Raw genomic sequence first — 20,613 nt, 5'->3', positions numbered from 1 at the left:
TAGCCAATAGCTGGCCTCGTTTTATGTCATGTGCTTCCCGAACAGCGTCTCTGCAGCATTCAGCATGATGTGTGAGTACTTTACTTTGAGCCTTCAAAAAAAGAAGAGTAACCTGTAAACTCTGCACTACTGAACTGTTTAAGGGGACGTTCACATATCGCGTCTTTTGCGCGCTCAAGTTCGTTATTTCCAACACCGCACCGCATCGAGTTAAAACATTTCAACTTTTCAGAATGCCGCAAGCGCACCACGGGTCATGTGACAAGAACCAACCAATCAGCTTCATCCTTTCCCGTAACAACGCTAAAAGCTCAGTCAAGATGAAAGGAACAGCTGATCATAGTTGTATATGGATTTCCATTTTGAAATAAATTTAGTAGCAGAGCTACTGCAAGCGATTTTTTGAGCTGCAAATCCATTTATCCTTTGCTGAAATTTCCGCGTCTTCAAGGAGAGAGCACGTCATGGTACACCTCAAGGGCGCTTCTGCCCAAGCGCTTTGGAAAGGAGGAGAAAGCGGTGCGCCTAGCATTTTCCACGCATTTTTAGGAGCGATTTGTGAACGGCCCCTAAGAGTTTCATTTGTGCAGATTCTCCAGTACAATGTTGTTTGCAAATGTTTAGTCGTAAAAGCTGATAACATTGCTTTTTAACAGTTAACATTTAAAGCTTTACAAACATGTTCTGTGATCAGTTTGTCATTAACCAGTTCAAAATTCAGTCGTGCAGCCTAATTATGACTGAATGAGAGAGGTAAATGTTTAAAGATATTTGAAATGCATTTTTTTTCAAAAATTTCAAGGAGTTTATAAATTAAAAAGGATAAAATGTCACAGTGCATGTTAAATAGCCTAAATTAACTTGTGTTAACAATATAATTAGAACTAACAATATAATTAGATTTTTTGAAATGAACAATTCCTGTAAAAAAATGGGACATCAACCTTTATATCAAACATTTTTAAATCGTCCACAGCTGGGCATCGTGGAAAGCTGATCTGCGCCAGAGCGAGTGAAGTGAATATGCTGCACAAAGTCATTTTCAGATGCAATGACATTTTTTTTTAAACTGATTAATCGCCTATTTTCATTTGCTGCGTGTTTTCTTTATTTTTTTTGATATTATAAAATTAATGTAGAAGTTGCATTTTATTACATTTAGAAATAATAACGGCTGGCCTAATAATGTTATAATGTACCAACAGGATATATTTAGTTCCCTTCACTTTACAACAAATCCTTTAAATTTAACAAATATATCAGAACAAAACAAGAATTAAAAATATATAAATCTAATGGATAAATATAATTGCAGTATATAATAATATAGGCTTATTTATAAACAAACAAAAAATAATAATAATTTAAAGCAAAGCGTAAGGTAAGGTTGGGCTTTCTCATTCTCTTACTCGGGAGAAATCCATTTCTATATTCATGATGTTGCCCATTTAAAGCTTAACTATTATTCATGAGGTAAAATAGGCTTTGTAGTTCACGCGTTTCAGTATCGATGGAAATAAAATCATAATTAACAATATGTGGAGTAAGTTGACTGCTGCTACCGCTGAATGTCTGATGAACGACTGCTGTTTCCAGTGAATATGTGTCCGAGACACCAGCGCGATCAAACAGCTGAAACAGAAAATACTCAATTTTTGGACACACAAGGCATAATTCAAGAATGCAAAGTGTTAGTAGTTTGAAAAAATCTAGAATAAAAATAATTTAATAAGTTAATAATAATTAAAGCTAAATGCTGGACTGTTCCCATTTCGCACTGCATATGGAACCTGAAGATTTTTTTTAAACCAAGAATGAACGGAAATGAAAATAAAATGAAAACATTTAGCTTTTTATCCGTATCTATATATTTTCACAAGACCATAATCATAATAACAAATCATCAATTAATAATGAATAATTATTTTACGAAAATCATTGTTATTTGTGATCTCGGATGTTTGAGGAAGGCTTTAAGACCAAGCGGAATCCTCTGTTCCCCCCTCACAGCGCGTGGGACTCACGCTCTGAGGCAGCTTCACTGCCTGCGGTTTGACTTTACTGAATCAGATTGAGGCGAATACAACTTATTGATCATGAGACATTTAGCAAGCAGGAAAACATTCATTCTACCTGAAGGAAGACGTATTTCATTGAGCTAATGCTGTTAAATAGAGAGAGAGAGAGAGAGAGAGAGAGAGAGAGAACCAGTCTAGGGCTATTAAACTTAGAGCTCTTTATATTGAAGTACAAATCCAAACACCAGAAACGTTATGCATTTTATGAATAATGAAATGTTATGAAAAGTATGCATTTTATTTATTCACATGCAGTATGGTTGTTGGTATTTAGCAGTTAAAATTTATTTTTAAACTTGAATTTAAATACTATTAAACTAACTTTAAAATATCAAGTAACTTTAAAATATCAAGGAGTTTATCAATTAAAAATGGTAAAATGTCACAGTGCATGTTAAATAGCCTAAATGAACTTGTGTTAGTAATATAATTAGAACTAACAATATAATTCGATTTTTTTACATGAAAAAGTCCTGTATAAAATGGGACAGCAACCTTTATATCAAACATTTTTAAATCATCCACAGCTGAGCAACGCGAGAGGGCAGTGGCGGCTCTAGACAAATTTTACTAGGGGGGCCAAGGATGGGCCAGGTTTAACCAGAGGGGCACATTAAAAATGGCAACATATTTTATTTAAATGTAATGCAAATAAATACAAAAAGTAATTCTTGAAAAAATCTACACAGTAATTTTACACAATCTAAACATGTTAAAAAAAACAAATTACTATTAGTACTCTTATAAAATTCAATTTAATATTTATATATGAATGTCAAGAATTCAGAAGTGTATATATTTATAATGCTTACACTACACTACACAGAAACAATATACAATTAAATTATGCTTATTTTAAATGTATTGTGCAGGCTAAAAATATAATAAGCTTTTAATAATGTTTCAGTGCGCAAAACCATGATAATATGAAACGCTTCAAAACTAAACTCACAAAGTTATTTTAAAAGTTTACGGCTTTTAAAACGTGTGTGATCTAACAGGCACAAGCGAGTCTTTTAAACAGCAACAAACATAAAATACAAATACACAAAATAAAGTCATTTTATGCAAATCCACAGCCTTTTTATCAACAGATCAAGCATTATAATGTGAGTATATAATATTGGAGAGAGTTTTACCATCCATCCTGCTGTAAATGGCCGAGGTGCGCGCTATTTGAATACTGAATGGAGAATGATTGACAGCCGCAAAGGAGGGAAAACAAGGTTTCCGTAAACTTTAATTTAATGATGTAAATAGTCTTCTGTCCATAACATTAGGCTATGGAATTGCTTCAGATGACTTTGAGGAATTATAATCAGACCCAAGTCACCCAAACTGATGTGAAAAAAACGGGAGGCACCGAAAAGCGCGATGTTTGCATCCCTGAATATGATTAAGTTCCTAAGTGTTTGGGTGCGCTGCACTAATTTACCTGTGTAGAACGTTGCGTCACATTAGTTCCGCTTTTGGCACTCACGTGTAAAATCATATTACTTTTTTTTTTTTTAGCACGGGGGTGGCCAGGGACATGTCTACAAAGGCACGGGCCTCCCTAGGCCTCCGTGTAGAACCGCCACTGCGAGAGGGGGATCTGCGCCAGAGCGCGTGAAGTGAATGTGATGAACAAAGTCATTTTCAGATGCAATGAAAAAAAAAATGCCTAGATTAGGCCCATGCAGGCTCTGCTCTGAAGTATATAATACTTATTCAGCTGAAACAGAAAATACTCAATTTTTGGTCACACATAAGGCATAATTCAAAAATGCAAAGTGTTAGTAGTTTTAAAAAAAATCAAGAATAAAAACAGAGTTAATAATAATTATTGCTACATGCTGGACCGTTCCCATTTCGCTCTGCATATGGAACCTGAAGATTTTTTTTTAAACCAAGAATGAACCGAAATGAAAATGAAATGAAAAAAATTTGCTTTTTATCCGTATATACCTGGCGGTAGTTACACGAATGATTTTAACATGCGACTGAATTACAGTTAACGCCGCGGCACAACCTAAATCCCCATTTAGGTTGTCCACCTACTGTATTACTAGCATATTGGCTGTCTATTAGTAATTAAAATGTCTTATTCTGCTTGGCCATATTATAAATCCCTTGATTTATGCAATTGCAATTGTGGTTGTTATTACCCAAGTGTAGACAGGGATTTGCTCTCACACACACACACACACATACACACACACACACACACACACACACACACACACACATCAATCAACCAATTCTTACTCTCAATCTCTAGGCGGTTGAGAACATCAGCAGCCACGGCATCAACCTCCAGCTCACAGACACTCATCCGTTCCGCCTCTAAAATCAGAGAACTGCAAAAACACATACCACACATTAAAAAAAGGTCAAAATGCCATATAATACTGGTATGTATTGATGTACAGCAAAAACACAGACATACCTTGGTATGTTGTCATCCTCCCAGTGCATTATATCACTCAGCCCGCCATCACTGAGTTTAGACGTGCAGGGATACTTATATGGGCTGCAGCTACCCCCTCTATTTGACATATGCTCTCCTACTACAGAATCAGAAACAAGTATTAATAAAGGTGCAAGGTGTAGGCAAAGAGTACCTGTAATCATTTGAAAACTACAGTTAGGTCCATATTTATTTGGACAATGACACAAAATTCATAGTTTTGGTTCTGTGTGCCACCAGAATAGAATTAAAATGAAACGATCAAGATGAATTGCAGTGCAGATTCAATGGGTTGAAATTCAATGGGTTGAAAAAAAAAAAGCCATAAAAAATTTAGGAATTACAACCACTTTTAAACAAGCCTCACATTTTGAGGGGCTCAAATGTAATTGGGCAAAAATTTTGATATGTATTGAACGATTGCTACACTGCTGTAGATGCAACGCTCCTGGAATGCACTGACTGACTGCAACCACGTGAACGCTGGAATCCATTAACATGAGTGCGTAAAAAAATATGCAAAGCATACGCACTGCAGACGGATTATGTGTGAAACAGGTGTAAGGTTGTTTGCACCTTGTGCAATGTGGAATTCGTTTACAGCTTTCTCAAGCAGTTTGTGATGCATTTTGGAAACAGGAGATGAGCCCCTGGTCTAATGCACCACCTGTCTTGAGAAACCCATTCTCAAAGACTTACTGTAACATTACTTTTAGTCATTATTTTATTTGGGTAAAACACATATTCTGAATGCCTTCGGCAGAATTCAAATGAGCCATTTTAATCTAGATTGATTAATTCCAAGATTTCAGTGAAAAGTCTAATCTGGCCGAAAATGTTTGCACCTTGTGAACCCTCTGTATTTACTCATGTGAAGCCTTCTCTTGATTGTATATTTACATTTATGCATTTAGCAGATGCTTTTATCCAAAGCGACTTACAGTGCATTCAGAATATAACATTTTTTACCAGTATGTATGTTCCCTGGGAGCTGAACTCATGACCTTTTGTGCTGCTAATGCAATGCTCTACCAATGAGCCACAGGAGCACAAGTTGTAGACTTTGACAGTGACACACCTACCCTTGGAGAGTGTTCTTCCACTACTGTTGTCCTCAGTGGACATCCAGGCTTTTTTTTTATGTTGCTGATCTCACCAGCGGGATCTTTTTTTCCAGAATGTACCAAACTGTTGATTTGGCCACTCCAAATGTTCCTGCTGTGTCACATGCCCGTTTATCGAAACTAAAAAGGGACTCTTATTATGAAGTTCCGGGCTGTGGGGGGTTGTGGTTGAACGTGTGTTGTGACCAAGTGTGTTGAAGAGGAATAAATGGAGAACGTTGATTGATTCAAAAGTGTTTCATTTAGTATAACATTGGAAGAGTACCCCCAACCTTGGATGAAGGAAAACCATACGAAAGTTGGAAGAATGAAGTCGCGATTTGGTCTAGAATTACAGACCTCGAAAAAAAAAAAAAACAGGCGCTTGCTGTGGCTTTGGAGCTGTCGGGAAGAGCGAGAGAAACGGCGATGGAAATACTGGTAGACGATCTGAATGAGGACACTGGCATGAACACTTATGAAACTCGATGACTTGTTTCTCAAAGAAGAAAAGGATCAAGCTTTGAGCTTTGATCAGATTATAAAAAATAGCAGTGTTTCCATGACAGAATATATAATTAATTTTGAACAGCGATACTCACGGATGCGTAAATATAAGATGGAGCTTCCCGATGCAGTATTGGCATTCAAACTGCTGGACACTGCGTGCTTGGAAGTGAAAGATCGACAGTTAGTGCTGACAGCATGTACAGATTTGGATTTTGCGTCAATGAAGTCAGCACTGAAGAGGATTTTTGGAGGAAAGCCTGCTTCTACAGTGGGGATTAATCAGGAAACAGCATATTTAACAGAACATAGAAGAAAAAGGAGCAAGCCATGGTCGCAAAATGTTCAGCAAAAGACACCACTGCCTGGCACAAACCCTTTGGACAGGTATGGACACAGATCAAAATGTGATGTTTGTCAAAGCACATTCCACTGGGCCAAAGACTGTCCACACAGAGGTGAGCAAGTCAAACTGACTGAAGATTGTAAAACAGATGATATAGAGGAGTGCAACATTACTCTGTATACAAAAGATTCGCCCACTGAAGCAGAAATATTCATGACAGAGTGTTTCGGCTCAGCAATAATAGACACTGCATGCACACGGACTGTGTGTGGACAGGAATGAATAAATAACTACATCGCTGAACTAGATAAGATAAAAGACATGAGGAAGACAGAAACTCACAGTCACAAAACAGTCACAGACCTTTTAAGTTTGGTGATGGAAAAGTGGTCTATTCCAACAGAAAATTTAAAATTCCTGCAAAGATTGGACAAACTAGGTGTCATATTGAAACTGAAGTTGTACCAGCGAGCATTCCACTACTCTTAAGCAAGGCTTCCATGAAAAGAGCAGGGACAGTGCTAGATATGGAAAATGACAGTGCGGTAATGTCCAGTCAACCTGTAAAACTTGACTTTACGAGCTCTGGTCATTACGGTGTAAACATTATGGACAATAAAAAAAAAACATTCAAAGTGATGACTGTGTCTTGGTAGCTGTTGAAGATGTCACTCTTGGGGAACAAAAGAATGCGGATGTACAAAGTCAGTGTGCCGAGGAAATACTGACAATTTCAGACAAAATTAGCTTAGCAGAAAAACACAAAATCCTGATGAAAGCTTCACAGACAATTTGGTCATGCTTCTGCTGACAGACTGCAGAGACTTCTTACTAGGTCAGGAAATAAAAATGCAGAATGTAGTGTCATTATGGAGAAAATTGTGAGTGAATGTGTAACATGTCAAAGATACAGTAAGACCAAACCAAAGCCTGCTGTTGGTCTACCACTAGCTTCTCAGTACAATGAAACTGTTGATCTACATGAACTTGAACCAGGTGTGTGGTATCGCCACATTATTGACCAGTTCACAAGATTTAGTGCAGGCAGCATACTGACCACGAAGAAGTCCTCTGAAATATTGAAACACTTTGTCCATGTCTGGATGTCTTTGTCCATGTCCATGGCCCACCTCAGAAACTGTTTAGTGACAATGGGGGAGAATTTAATAATGATGAGGTTAGAGACATGCCAGAAAACTTCAATATAGAAATAAAGACAACAGCAGCATACAGCCTGTGGAGCAATGGTCTTACAGAGCGACACAATAAAACACTTTCAGAGATCATAATGAAAGTGAAGTCAAGTAACGGCTGTGACTGGGACACTTCATTGGACTGGGATCTTATGGCAAAGAATACCATGCAAAATGTTCATGGCTACAGTCCTCATCAACTGGTGTTTGGACAGAATCCCAACCTGCCCTCTGTGTTAACGACAAGCCCCCAGCTTTAGAGGTGTAACGGATATGCAGTTCATCGATTCATTGGTTCTGAACTAATGAATCACGGTTCGTTGAATCTAAAACAATGCAAACCCAAAGCTTGTAGATTTTGAATTCAGGCATATAAACCCAACTCTCTCTAAACTAAATGCCTGACGCCAGCCTGGCTGGATTTAAATCATTTACGACACTCTGGACGAGAAATTCCACAGTCACGTGAGCAGCCTCAAAGGAGAAACGAAACACCCACATTCCTAAACACACACACAAACTTTTATTTACTCTCTTTATGTAAGTCCTTAATAAGATGTTTTTTTATAGGTTTGTGTGTTGCATAAAGTGGTTAATCCTGTTAGGCGAGGATTATAAATTGCTGACTTGTAAATTGGAAATGTTTCTCCTAATTTTAATGTTCTCAAATAGATTCATGAGTTGTAACCCTACCCCCTTACCAGGTCGTAAAACTTTATGACCTAACTGACAGAACAGCAAAGCCAGATCACTGGTACCTTTTCTCAATGTATTCTAAACTGGTACCTTTTCTCAATGTATTCTAAATGTATTGAGTATTGCTTTTTGTGCAGTAGTTGCTTTTTGCTAGTTGTGCAATATCTGCAGTTTTATCGTGTGTTAATCAAACTTTAAATGTGTGTAATTCTGCATATGAATGTAAAGTCGTGTTTCTATCAGTTATATATGTCATTTATGGTATCTTTATAATCGTAAAAATCCGACTGTGCCGAATCTCGACGACAAATTCCAAAAAGATGCATCGTTTCAGAAATACAAAAAAAAAAAAAAAAATGTTCAATTATGTCAGCTATAACTCACGCGAGGGGGTAGTTCCCCAGAGACAAAGGAACGTTTTTCCTGCTTCAGATCGCGGACGTTCATTGGTTGTTCACGCAAACAGAGGCGTGAACCAGTCAAGCCAGTCAAAAAATTTGGCACTCCAACGGTGTTCAAACAGTCCAGCCGACACACACAACGCAATCTCTGGGACCAGTACCTAATCCGAGGCCTAAAATGGGGGCCACTCTCTTTTAAGAGAGGGTTCTAGGGAACAGCCCAATTTTGCAGTGCTGTCTGGCGGTTGACATCTTGGTGTTGCCAGGTTGTGTTAAAAGTCACAAGCTGTTTGAGAGGGCGCAACGCCAGAGTAACGGAGGGCCGGGGACACTGCGGTTGAGTGTTTGGGGAGCGCCGGAGAGGTTGACCAAGCCACTGGTTTCCACCTGAATGGCTTCAATTCACCCAGGTGAACCAAATGTGATAAAACCCATCCACTTATTATGAGCTACAGAATATTAGATATTCCCCCGGATATATTTTAAGTGTTTGACCCATTGCTTCTTCAAGCCACACCATCTTTCTAGGTTTCCTACTCAGATAGCCCACTCACCTGTTGGCCCTATCTTAAAATCTAGCAGTAGGCTTAGGCCTCCTTATTCTCACTAACACATCGTGTTACTATTGTTTTTATCTCATTTCAAGTGTTGTGTTTCACTTTGATCTTTTTCTATCCTCTGTTCTGTTGTGATTTGTTTCTTTCATTTCACATAGAGACAGTAACCTGTGAGAGCCACCAAAGAAGCTAAATAGTAGAGCGACAACCAGCAGCCGGTGTCATCACGCGACCAGCTAGGCTACTGCCTGTCAAATCTCCATTTCAGGTCCTTCGTTGACCCAAGTTAATTGGCTACTGAACTGTCTGACTGTTTGCATCAGTTAGCCCCAAAATTCTCATAAACAGCACGTATATAGCTTGTTAACCGTAGAACGAACTTGCATTGGTCTTTTTGTGTGTGTGCTGTGCTTCTCTCACCGACAGTGAGTCAGGATGTTCCAGTCATCCAGTCCAGCAGTCCACGGGGGCCACCTCTCGACATGGTTGAAAGCAGTGACGACTCCCTTCCTGCCCAAGGGGGTCAGTAACCTGCAGCACCCAGAGCAACTAGACACCGAGCTAGATGAACTGATGGCACACGATCCAACCCAAAGCGACTACTAAGAACTCGCCAGGATCCTCGGAAGCCTAGTTCACATTCTCGTCGCCCAGTCATGGCTCAGAGAACGGAGAAACATCGACCTTGAACAGCAAGCAGCAACGCTTAAGCTTCAAGCGGAGGAGGCCTGGAAGGACCAGGCCCGAACCCAGAGTCGCCTTGATCAGCTCCTCCTCGAGACCCAGAACCAGCCCGAGAAAGAGGACGACACAGATCTAGAGCTACAGAAAGAAGTAGAAAGACTTCACAATGCCCTGCAAGATCTTCGCCTCGACACAGATCAAAGAGAACAGCTGGAGAGAAAAGCCCTAAAAGAACTTAACAAAAAAACTCCAGCAAGGTGATGCTCTCCTAAAAAGAGCAGAGACTGAACTGAAAGAAAGAGACTATAAAACCTGGGCCTGCAAAACACACTTGCAAGCGGCCCGAGCTAAAATCAATGAGCTTACTCTGCAGAGAGACGAGCACCAAGATGAACTTGACACTGTTCACACAGAACTGAAACATTCTGACAGATTACAGAGTGGCTGGATCGGAGAAACGCACACCACAGAGTTTCTCCCGGCCCGCCACTCCAACCCTTTCAGCCAAGAACCCAGAGCTGAAAAAAAGGGTGTAAGCCCATGGCTCAAGAAATCACCAGCCAGCTTACAAGAACACTTGTCAACAATGGAGGGGGGAGAACCCTTCCAGAGAACGCATGCCATTAAACCCTGCACGGCTCACCGAGAACTTGACAAGCTAGCCAGAAGCATCCCTGCATTCAATCCAAATCCTGCAGGAGGACATGACGTTCACGCTTATTTACAAGACATTGACTTTCACTTGCAAACTGTCACCAACGTGACAGATGTGAACACATTGTATCTGTTAAAAATCCCGTCCAGCCGTGATGTGCATAGTTTTCTGGATCGTCAACCAGAGACTGTCAAAGCGGACTACCATAAACTGCTAAAAACTTTGATCATTGAATTCTCTGATCCAGACTCAGACCATGGGCTCCTTAACACTATGGACCTCAAACAGGGCCGACTTGAAAACCCACAGACTTTCTATAGTCAGCTACGAAAAGCCTACTTCGGAGCATGCAACGAACCAGGTATGGAACAGGATGTCGACTTAAAAACTCTGTTCCTCCGAAACCTACATGCCAGAGGGCAACACAATCGTGGTGGTGCTCATCCAAAGCACCAGAGCGAGCGCTCTGAAAGATTCTGGGACCGGCGACCCAAAAAGACCCGATCCCCACCGTCCAGGACACAAAGCCCCGACAGCCAGCAGTGGAACCACTCTCGACATGACACTGGTAAGCTCAATCCACGATGGCACAAGACCCAGCTGGAACAAGAAATGCCCCGAATCAGAGGAGCCACAATCCTCCCTACAATTGATGTGGCTTCTGGATTCTGGACCATTCCGGTGCACCCGGAAAACCAACACAAGCTGGCATTCACATTTAGCAACAGACAGTTCACCTTCAACAGGTGTCCGTTCGACTATGCCGACTCACCAGCTGAATTCAACATCTGTTTGAACAAAACCTGTACAGACTGTAACTATGCTAGACTCAGTTTCGTGTGCCATCTTCCGTGCTGTAAACAGAATGGTTTCAAAACTGCAAACAACAAGCCAGTCAAACACCAACACCTGTTCCAGCAATGTGATAACATCACAAAAACACACAATGTGACTGTGTACTGGAAGAAGGTAAAAGGAAACTCGAAGCTACAGTAGGTTGACAGCCTATTTGGGCATTAACTGAATTCAGTCGCGTGTTAAAATAATTCGCTTAACTACCGCCAGGTGGCGCAAAGGGACGAATTTTGAACTGACTGTAATAATAAAATGAGGGTTTGTAAACGAAGATGAAAGGACAAGTAAAGCATCAATAGCATTATATTATAACATTTTAACATCCTTAAAAACCATTATAAAATTTAAAGTAAGAGTTAATTTAAAAACGTGGGATAGTTTTAGGCTGCAGTAAAAATGTAAAAGAAAGACCTTTACACAAAGCCTTACTGCATGCTATTGTCATTAAACAGTCATTACTATATATATATATATATATATATATATAAATATTAAATGTTCTAATCCGTGTGTGTGCTCCTGTGTTCCTATATATATATATATATATATATATATATATATATTTATATATATATATAGAGGAACACACACACGAGGATTAAAAAAATATATATTTTCATTCTGGTTTGCTCTTAGCAAAAATGAATAAATAAAATCCTTCAAGTTCCATATGAGGAACGAAATGAGAACGGTCCAGCATTAAGACCGCACTAACAGCAATAATTTTTATTAATTAACTGCTATTTTTCTTGATTTTTCAAACTGTCTCCAATTATGCCTTAACTGTGTGAGCAAAAATTGAGTATGGTATATTTCAGCTGTTTTATGCGCTGGTGCCTCACGCGCACATGTTCATTGTAAACAGCGAAGTTCAGCATGAGCAGCGGTCTACTGTGGCATATTTTTGCTCATTATAATATTTTTCCGTCGATACTGAAACACACGTGACACTATTTTACCTAATAAATAATAGTTTAGCTGCAAATACGCAACATCACGAATATGGAAACATTTGAATGTGTCCAGAATGAGAGAGGTAAACCGAACAGGTAAGCTAAGTGGATATACTGTATATCAATTTATTTTATTTACTTCGTGTTTATCCAATTTTTTTTCATTGCATATGAAAATTTAAGAATAAAAAAAATCCTCCTACCCCCTAAAAATTCTCTTCACATTCACTTGTGCGCTCTTGCACAATACCTTCCTCTCGCGTTGCTCAATTGTGGACGACGTAAAAGTGTTTGATATAAAGGTTGCTGTCCCATTTTATACATGAATTTGTTAATTTAAAAAAAAAAATCGAATTATTCTGTTAGTTTCATGGTAACATGCAATCAAGGTCTTCTGTTATATAGGCTATATTTAATATTCACTGTGGCATTTTCACCCGTTTAAACTTAAAATTCCATGAGATTTTAAATTCAGTTTAATAGTATTAAAAATTCTGATTTAAACTAGTATAAAAACGCATTAAATTGCTTAAATTATTTCTATAAGTTAAAGTAGCCAACCTTAAAAATGTGTTGTCCTGACTTTTTCATCGTATTTTTTTTACAGTCTGATAACAAGCTGTATTCGTTTTCCTTTTTTTATTATTATTTTTGTTTTAGTTTATTGAAAATAAATTGCCTAAAATAGAAGCAGACACGTTTAAATTAAAACAACCACAAAAACATGACTAGTCTTGAGGGAAATATAGGTTTTATTATTTTTAACAATCGCAGATCTCACAGACGAACGTCTTAATATGATCGCACATTAGAAATGTTTGGTGAGATAAAATGTGCACGATAACATTAAGCAAATCTCTTCGCCATCGTCACTCTTTATTATTAAGCAGGAGTTTACGTACAGTTAATGCGTGTGCGTGCTCCGCGCTCGTTGTGGTGTGTGTGTGTGTGTGTGACTGACAGACAGCCTCCGCGGCGCGCATTATTAAGCAAAAATACATAGTACATTATTTTTTTCCCTTGTTCCAGTACCGAAAGCAGAACCGATAGCGTCAGATCTTAGCCTACTGATACGGTCTTTCATAATTTAGCCCCGGGGCCAGTTTAATACCGGGTTTCGGTACACATCCCTACTTATACCTGACTTATATTTTTCCTCTCACAAACTCTGATTCATTTTTTAGCGTGTTAAAAAAAAAAAAAAAAAACATGCAGCAAACAGAGAATAGGTGATGAATCCGTTAAAATGCAACTATAGACGTCTTATATATTTTTTCCTCTGACAAACTTAATTTATGTTTTAGCGTGTTTAAAAAATAAAATAGACATGCAGCAAATGAAAATAGGCGATTAATCCGTTACAATTTTATACTTCAGAGCAGAGCCTGGGCCTAATATAGGCTATCCAGGGTTTTTTTTTTTTCATTGCATCTGAAAATTACTTGATCAGCCTCCTGCGATGCTCAGCTGTGGATGATTTAAAAATGTTTGATATAAAGGTTGCTGTCCCATTTTATACAGGAATTGTTCATTTTAAAAAATCTAATTATATTGTTAGTTCTAATTATATTGTTAACACAAGTTCATTTAGACTATTTAACATGCACTGTGACATTTTATCCTTTTTTACTTATAAACTCCTTGAGAATTTAAAGTTAGTTTAATAGTATTTAAATTCAAGTTAAAAAATAGGTTTTAACTGCTAAATACCAACAACCATACTGCATGTGAATAAGTAAAATGCATACTTTTCGTAACATTTCATTATTCATAAAATGCATAACGTTTCTGGTGTTTGGATTTGTACTTCAATATAATGAGCTCTAAGTTTAATAGACTGGTTCTCTCTCTTTCTCTCTCTCTCTCTATTTAACAGCATTAGCTCAATGAAATACGTCTTCCTTCAAGGTAGAATGAATGTTTTCCTGCTTGCTAAATGTTGGTCTCATGATCAATAAGTTGTATTTGCCTCAATCTGATTTAGTAGAGTCAAACCGCAGACAGTGAAGCTGCATCACTGAGCGCGAGTCCCGCGCGCTGTGAGGCGGGAACAGAGGATTCCGCTTGGTCTGAAAGCCTTCCTCAAACATCCACGATCACAAATAACAATGATTTTCGTAAACTAATTATTAATTATTAATTGATGATTTGTTATAATCATTATGATCTTGTGAAAAAATATATATACGGATAAAAAGCTAAATGGGACTACTACTAACACTTTACATTTTTGAATTATGCCTTATGTGTGTCCAAAAATTTACTATTTTCTGTTTCAGCTGTTTGTTCGCGCTGGTGTCTCGTGCACACAGGGCCGGCGTGTGCCTATAGGCGAAATAGGCAGCCGCCTAGGGCGGCAGCTCAGCCAGGGCGGCAAGAAAGAGAGAATGCGAGAGAGAGAGAGAGAGAGAGAAAGAGAAAATTATTAATTTATTTGTCTGTTTTACATTAGGTTACAGTTATCCTACTTATATCAAATTATTTTTGTGGGCATTTTTTTTACCCACTCCATTAGTATAAATTTAAATTCACTTTAAATTTAGAATAAAAATTCCCGCCCGGCCGCACTCTATTAGTATATGCGTGCAAAATACCTTAATGTATATTCAAAAATGTCAAAATGAATAAAATTAGGCTATCTGGTCATGAGTAAAAAAGACGACCGCTTTTAAATGAGAAACAATGAGGCTCCTTTTTAAAAATTCATCGCCTCCGTTCTGTGAAAGAGCGATTTTCGCTGCTTTGAGACCATGGGCGCGTATTTGGATTTTAAAATGACATCGCATCTCTCAAAAAAAAGGAGAATACAATAGGTCTTCAGGATTGCTTAAGACTCTTCAGGATTGCTTAAACTGGAAAAGGCCCTGACTCATGGAGACTCACGGGACGTTGATGGGCATGAATTGTTCGAAGAGCTGACTTTGGGCAGACGCCTGGTTGCTAAACCACTGGATGCGCTTAAATTCATCTGTGAAAAAGGGATGGAATAAATTTTTCCAAATGTTTTTGTAGCATTGAGAGTGCTTCTCACTGTCACTGTGATCTCTGGAGAACGCGGTTTCTCAAAGCTTAAACTGATTAAAAATGATCTCCAACGTACAAGTTAAACTCGAGGACGCAATCAAAGCGTTTGTCGCTGCGAAAGCCCGACCCGGCTTGTTGTGTGAATGTGAGTTTGTGTGTATCAGTCAAGAAAAAATCGAAACCTCCAGTACTTATGAGCTAAAAAGTTGTGTGCATATGTTTAGTTTTATTCTATAATAATATGAGCTGCGAGAATATAATGAATACAAAGAGTAGTGCTGCTGAGTGCAGGCATATTTCAGCCCAGTAACACACCGTTCCTCAGAGCCAAAACACAGACCGAATTCTGTTCAGCTGGAGGGGGTTGGGTTTTTGGGGTTAGTTATGTGTGGCTTGTGGGGGTCGAGATAAAGGTGTGAATTGCTCTTTCATATGGACAGTGTATTATGAGGCTTTCAAAAATGCTGAACCGGTTTATATAGGACTGTTGTTGTTTTGGTTAGACAAAAAAATGGTCTGTTCCCAAGTAAGATTTTTCTAGTTCTAGTCGTTCATTTGTTATATTCAACTAATCAGAGGTTTATATAAAATTTACATAATCAAATCTTAATATATTCCACGCTCAAGCACATCCATTAAGTTTGCCACAAAGTACATGAAGTAGCCTAATAATTGTGAAAAATGAGACATTTTAATTATTTATTAATAAACAAATGTTTTCTTGTCTGCTGCAAGATGAAATTCACAGTGCTGGCTCTCTCCGACAGAGAAATGCAACATTCACAGATTGTTGAATGTTGAATATTAATGCACCCTGTCATTAATGCGAATTAATAATTTTTGCACAAATACTTGCATATGAATATTAATATGAATATGAATAATAATTATTTTTTACATGCAATTATCCAAAATGAAACCAAACAAGATTTGTAATGAAGATAAAATAAATAAGAATAAAAGCTGCACATCTACCATCACACCTACAGTGCAAATCTTGCACATATTTTACACACCTGCATTTAAATGCAGCTGCATTTTTTTTTTCATTAAATAATATGAAAGCAAGTAGGGCTGGGTGATAAATCGATTTTATCAATTAACTCGAATTGGTTTGTTTGAATGTAAAATGAAAAATCTTTTTTTTTTTAACATCCACCGACGCACCACTCAGGCTCCCGTAGTTCAGAGTGGCTCAACCCTCCCCCGCGAGTCTGACAGAGACACGCCGCCGAGCAAAGGATGAGCTGAGCGGTGTGATTCTGACTGGAGCCCGTGATATAACTGCATATTCAGCAAGAATTCATGTTAAACATATTTAGCTATGGCTTGATCAGGTTATAATGACTGCAATAGTCGAGCGGGATGTTAAAGGCTATATGAGTTTGTCTGTTTCTTTTACTGATTATTTTCGGGTTAAAGCATGATTTAAACAGATAAAGCACATTCACACCCAATCGCTTTAGCAATAATGCATTCAGTCAAATGTAATCTTACAGTGCTACTACATTATCAGTAGGCTATTTGAATTTGAAATCTTGAAGAAATTAATCGATCTGTTTAGATAAAATAACTGACAAAAATGTACTGTTATTTTCCTCACAAACAAAATTTGCACAGCTGATGGGCTAGTATTAACAAAAAAAAATGCTGGCCGGTTCCCCCCGCTTCACCGGCCTTCCCTGCATCGCTTCCCGATGGTCAGCGTCCGCTGTCTGCCGCCACGTCATCGGAGGAAGTGGATCTCAGGGCCGCGTCGGAGGAAGAGGACACGTGCTCTCTGCTTGCTTCGGGCAGTAAGGGTTGGGCGAGCTCCGTGGATCTCGCGCCTTCTGCTCAGAGGCCCAGCAGACGGGCGGATATCGATAAGGAGCTGATGCGAGTGCTCACGCTGGCCGAGGCGAGCCTCGGCCTCGAGTGGTCTGCTCCAGCGACCCCTTCTCGTTCCCGGCTGGATGGTAGCTTTCTCCCGGATGAGCGTTTTTCTCCCAGCTCAAAGCACCCCCACTTTCTTCCTGAGCTTCACGAAGAAGTGGCGAAAGCTTGGAACGCTCCTTTCTCGGCGAGAGTTCGTTCATCTGTTTCACCAGCATTCTCCACACTGGACGATGCTAAGAACAGAGGCTACCTGTCACTTCCGCCGGTGGAACAGGCTATTGCAGCGCACCTTTGCCCGCCCTCTGCTGGACGGCGGACTAAGGCGGCGTTGCCATCCAAAGCCTGCCGCATGACGTCATCGCTGCTCGCACGGATCTTCTCTGCTGCTGGGCAGGCTGCGTCTGCGCTGCACACCATGGCCACGCTGCAGATTTTCCAGGCCGATCTCCTCCGCAGGCTGGATGAGATGGGACCTGAGTCGATCTGTCTCACGGATCTGAGGAGTGCTTCGGATCTCTCCCTCCGCGCTACTAAGTCCGCTGCACAGGCCATGGGATGGGTTATGGCTTCTGCTACGGTGGCTGAGAGGCATTTGTGGCTGACGCTCTCTGACATCAAGGAGTCTGAGCACGCTGCATTCCTTGACGCGCCACTGACTCCCATCTGTCAGCGAGTTTGTGGAGAGATTCGTCGAGGACCAGAAAGCGTCGCAGGCGTTCAAGCACTTCTTGCCAAAGCGCTCCGGTTCTGCAGCTGGCCGCGATAGGCCGGCCCCACAGAGCTCTCAGTCACGCCCACCGCCTCCAACTGCGTCATCGCGACAGCGTCAGCAACGCAGCGCAGGACCCCGTTCTCGCTCTTCCAGCCGTTGCCCCGCGCCGCGGGAGCCGCAGCAGAGGATTGCGGTGAAGCCAGAAGCCCCAAAAACATCCTAGCACTGCTAGGAAAGCGCCGGTGTATGAGTTCCGCTGCGGCTGAGCTCTCACCCAAGCGCGCCGCTGTTGCAGTTCCAAGAATTGTGACTGTCTCAGCGTCTTCTGCAATGCGCAAGCCTGCACGAGTGCCTGCTTGCCTGCACACAAAAGCCGTTGTCACGGCTACCCAGATATTTCCCGAAAAGAGTGTTATTTCTGGTGTTCCGGCCACGGCCGATGGTGCTATAAATGTAGTGACGATGCCCACTCCTCAGTGCCCATCTCCGCATATAAGCACAGCCCTGCACACAGGGCTCGCGCCTATAAGATCGACTCAGATCGGTCACACGCACCACATAGCGCCACCACAACAGAGCGCGCTTCGCATCCAGCCCTTAGCCATTCATGCGGATGCATGGTCAGCGCTTACAGGGGTTTCGGATTGGGTGCTAGGCATTATAAAGAGAGGCTACTCGCTACAGTTTTCTCGATGTCCTCCGCGCTTTTTAACGCGCGTTGAAACCACGGTAAAAACAGAAGCAGCACACCTACTTCGGGCCGAAATATCAAAACTGTTGAGCAAAGGGGCTATAGAGCCTGTGTCTCAAGCTCAAAGCGGGGGGGCTGTACAGCAGATATTTTCTGGTGCCCAGAGAGACGGGGGTCTCAGGCCCATACTGGATCTAAGACAGCTGAACAGGGCATTGATGAAACGCAGTTTCAGAATGCTTACGACCAGGAAGCTTCTCGCGCATATTCGCAGAGGGGACTGGTTCATGTCAATAGATCTGAAGGACGCGTATTTCCAAATACAGATAGCGTCAAATCACAGGCGATATTTGAGATTCGCCTTCGAGGGCCAGGCATACCAGTTTACAGTCCTGCCGTTCGGATTGTCCGTAGCTCCTCGTACGTTTACGAGGTGCATGGACGCAGCGCTCGCTCCACTCAGACTCAGAGGCATGCGAGTGCTGAACTATTTGGACGACTGGCTAATTCTGGCTCAATCACGAGCGGAGCTCGTGGAGCACAGAGCCGTTTTACTCGATCACCTCGAGAGACTCTGTCTCAGTGTCAACTGGGCGAAGAGTTTGCTGAACCCCAGTCAGACGATACTGTTTTTGGGTTTAGCTCTGGACTCACGTTCCATGAAGGCGCGGCTGTCACCACAGCGCGCGTTGAGCATGCAGCGCGTGGCGAGTTCTCTCCGCTGCGGCGTGACTGTTTCGCTCAGAGAATGTCAGAGGATGCTGGGTCTCATGGCCTCAGCATCTCCGGTTCTGCAGCTGGGCCTGCTCCGCATGCGCCCCCTGCAGTTCTGGCTGAAAGCGCAGGTACCGCGCGGAGCGTGGATATCTGGTCGACTGCGTCTCAAGGTCAATCAAGGCTGCATTACAGCCCTGAAACCCTGGACAGAGATGGACTGGTACCAGTCAGGTGTAAGCCTGGGGACTTCCTCAACAGTGAAGATGGTGTCAACGGACGCCTCCACGTCGGGATGGGGAGCGCTGCTCGAGGGCAGACTGTCCTTTGGCCTGTGGTCAGAACGGGAAAAGCTCCAACATATCAACTGTCTGGAAATGCTGGCAGTGGAGAACACGCTGACGCGTTTTTGTCCCCAAATCAAAGGCCACCACGTCTTAGTCCGTTCGGACAACATGTCTGTGGTGTCCTACATAAATCGCCAGGGCGGTCTCGGGTCCCGAAACCTGTACAGGCTGACAGAACGCCTCCTGGTTTGGGCTCAGTGCAACTTGTGCTCGCTGAGGGCAGTGCACGTGCCTGGGCTACAGAATCTGGGTCCAGACAGGCTGTCCAGAAACAACATTCCCACGGGCGAATGGTCTCTACACCCGCAAACAGTCCGGCTGTTGTGGGAGAGATTTGGCAGGGCGGAGGTGGACCTCTTCACGTCCCACGAAAACACTCACTGCCCCGAGTTCTTTTCCAAGAACGAAAGCGCGCTATCACGGAGATGGCCGTGCTGCCCACTTTATGCTTTCCCTCCCGTCTCCCTCCTTCCGCAGGTGATAGAACGGGTGAGAGAAACGAGATGTTCCATACTGCTTGTAGCACCTTTTTGGAAGAACCAACCATGGTTCCCAGATTTGATGCGGTTAGCAGATATCGCCCCGTGGCCAGTGCCTTGGAGGAGGGACCTCCTATCGCAGGCCAGGGGCTCGATTTGGCACCCTCAACCGGAGTTGTGGTCCCTCCATGTGTGGGCGCTCAACGGTTACCCGCTGATCTCTCAGTGGGAGTGCTAAATACCATCACTCAGGCTAGGGCTCCGTAGACGCGACGGCTCTATGCCTCGAAG

General features: G+C 41.4%; 1 protein-coding gene across 4 annotated transcripts in view; it reads right to left on the bottom strand.

Moving 5' to 3' along the window:
• Positions 1–20,613, bottom strand: part of rev3l (REV3 like, DNA directed polymerase zeta catalytic subunit) — a 180,727-nt gene that overhangs the window by 37,700 nt on the left and 122,414 nt on the right. The window contains exons 5-6 of one of the 4 annotated variants that reach the window (XM_059513238.1): positions 4,488–4,627; positions 4,326–4,401 (exon numbers count right to left, since the gene is read on the bottom strand). In XM_059513238.1, coding sequence (XP_059369221.1) covers positions 4,326–4,401; positions 4,488–4,627 — 216 coding nt within the window. Of the gene's footprint in view, positions 1–4,325; positions 4,418–4,487; positions 4,628–20,613 lie in introns of all 4 variants that reach the window. The other 3 variants (XM_059513239.1, XM_059513240.1, XM_059513242.1) reach the window with 3 other exon arrangements.

Source organism: Carassius carassius, chromosome 27, assembly GCF_963082965.1.
Source record: "Carassius carassius chromosome 27, fCarCar2.1, whole genome shotgun sequence".
NCBI classification, from domain to species: Eukaryota; Metazoa; Chordata; class Actinopteri; order Cypriniformes; family Cyprinidae; genus Carassius; species Carassius carassius.
This window is presented reverse-complemented; position numbering and strand designations above follow the sequence as displayed.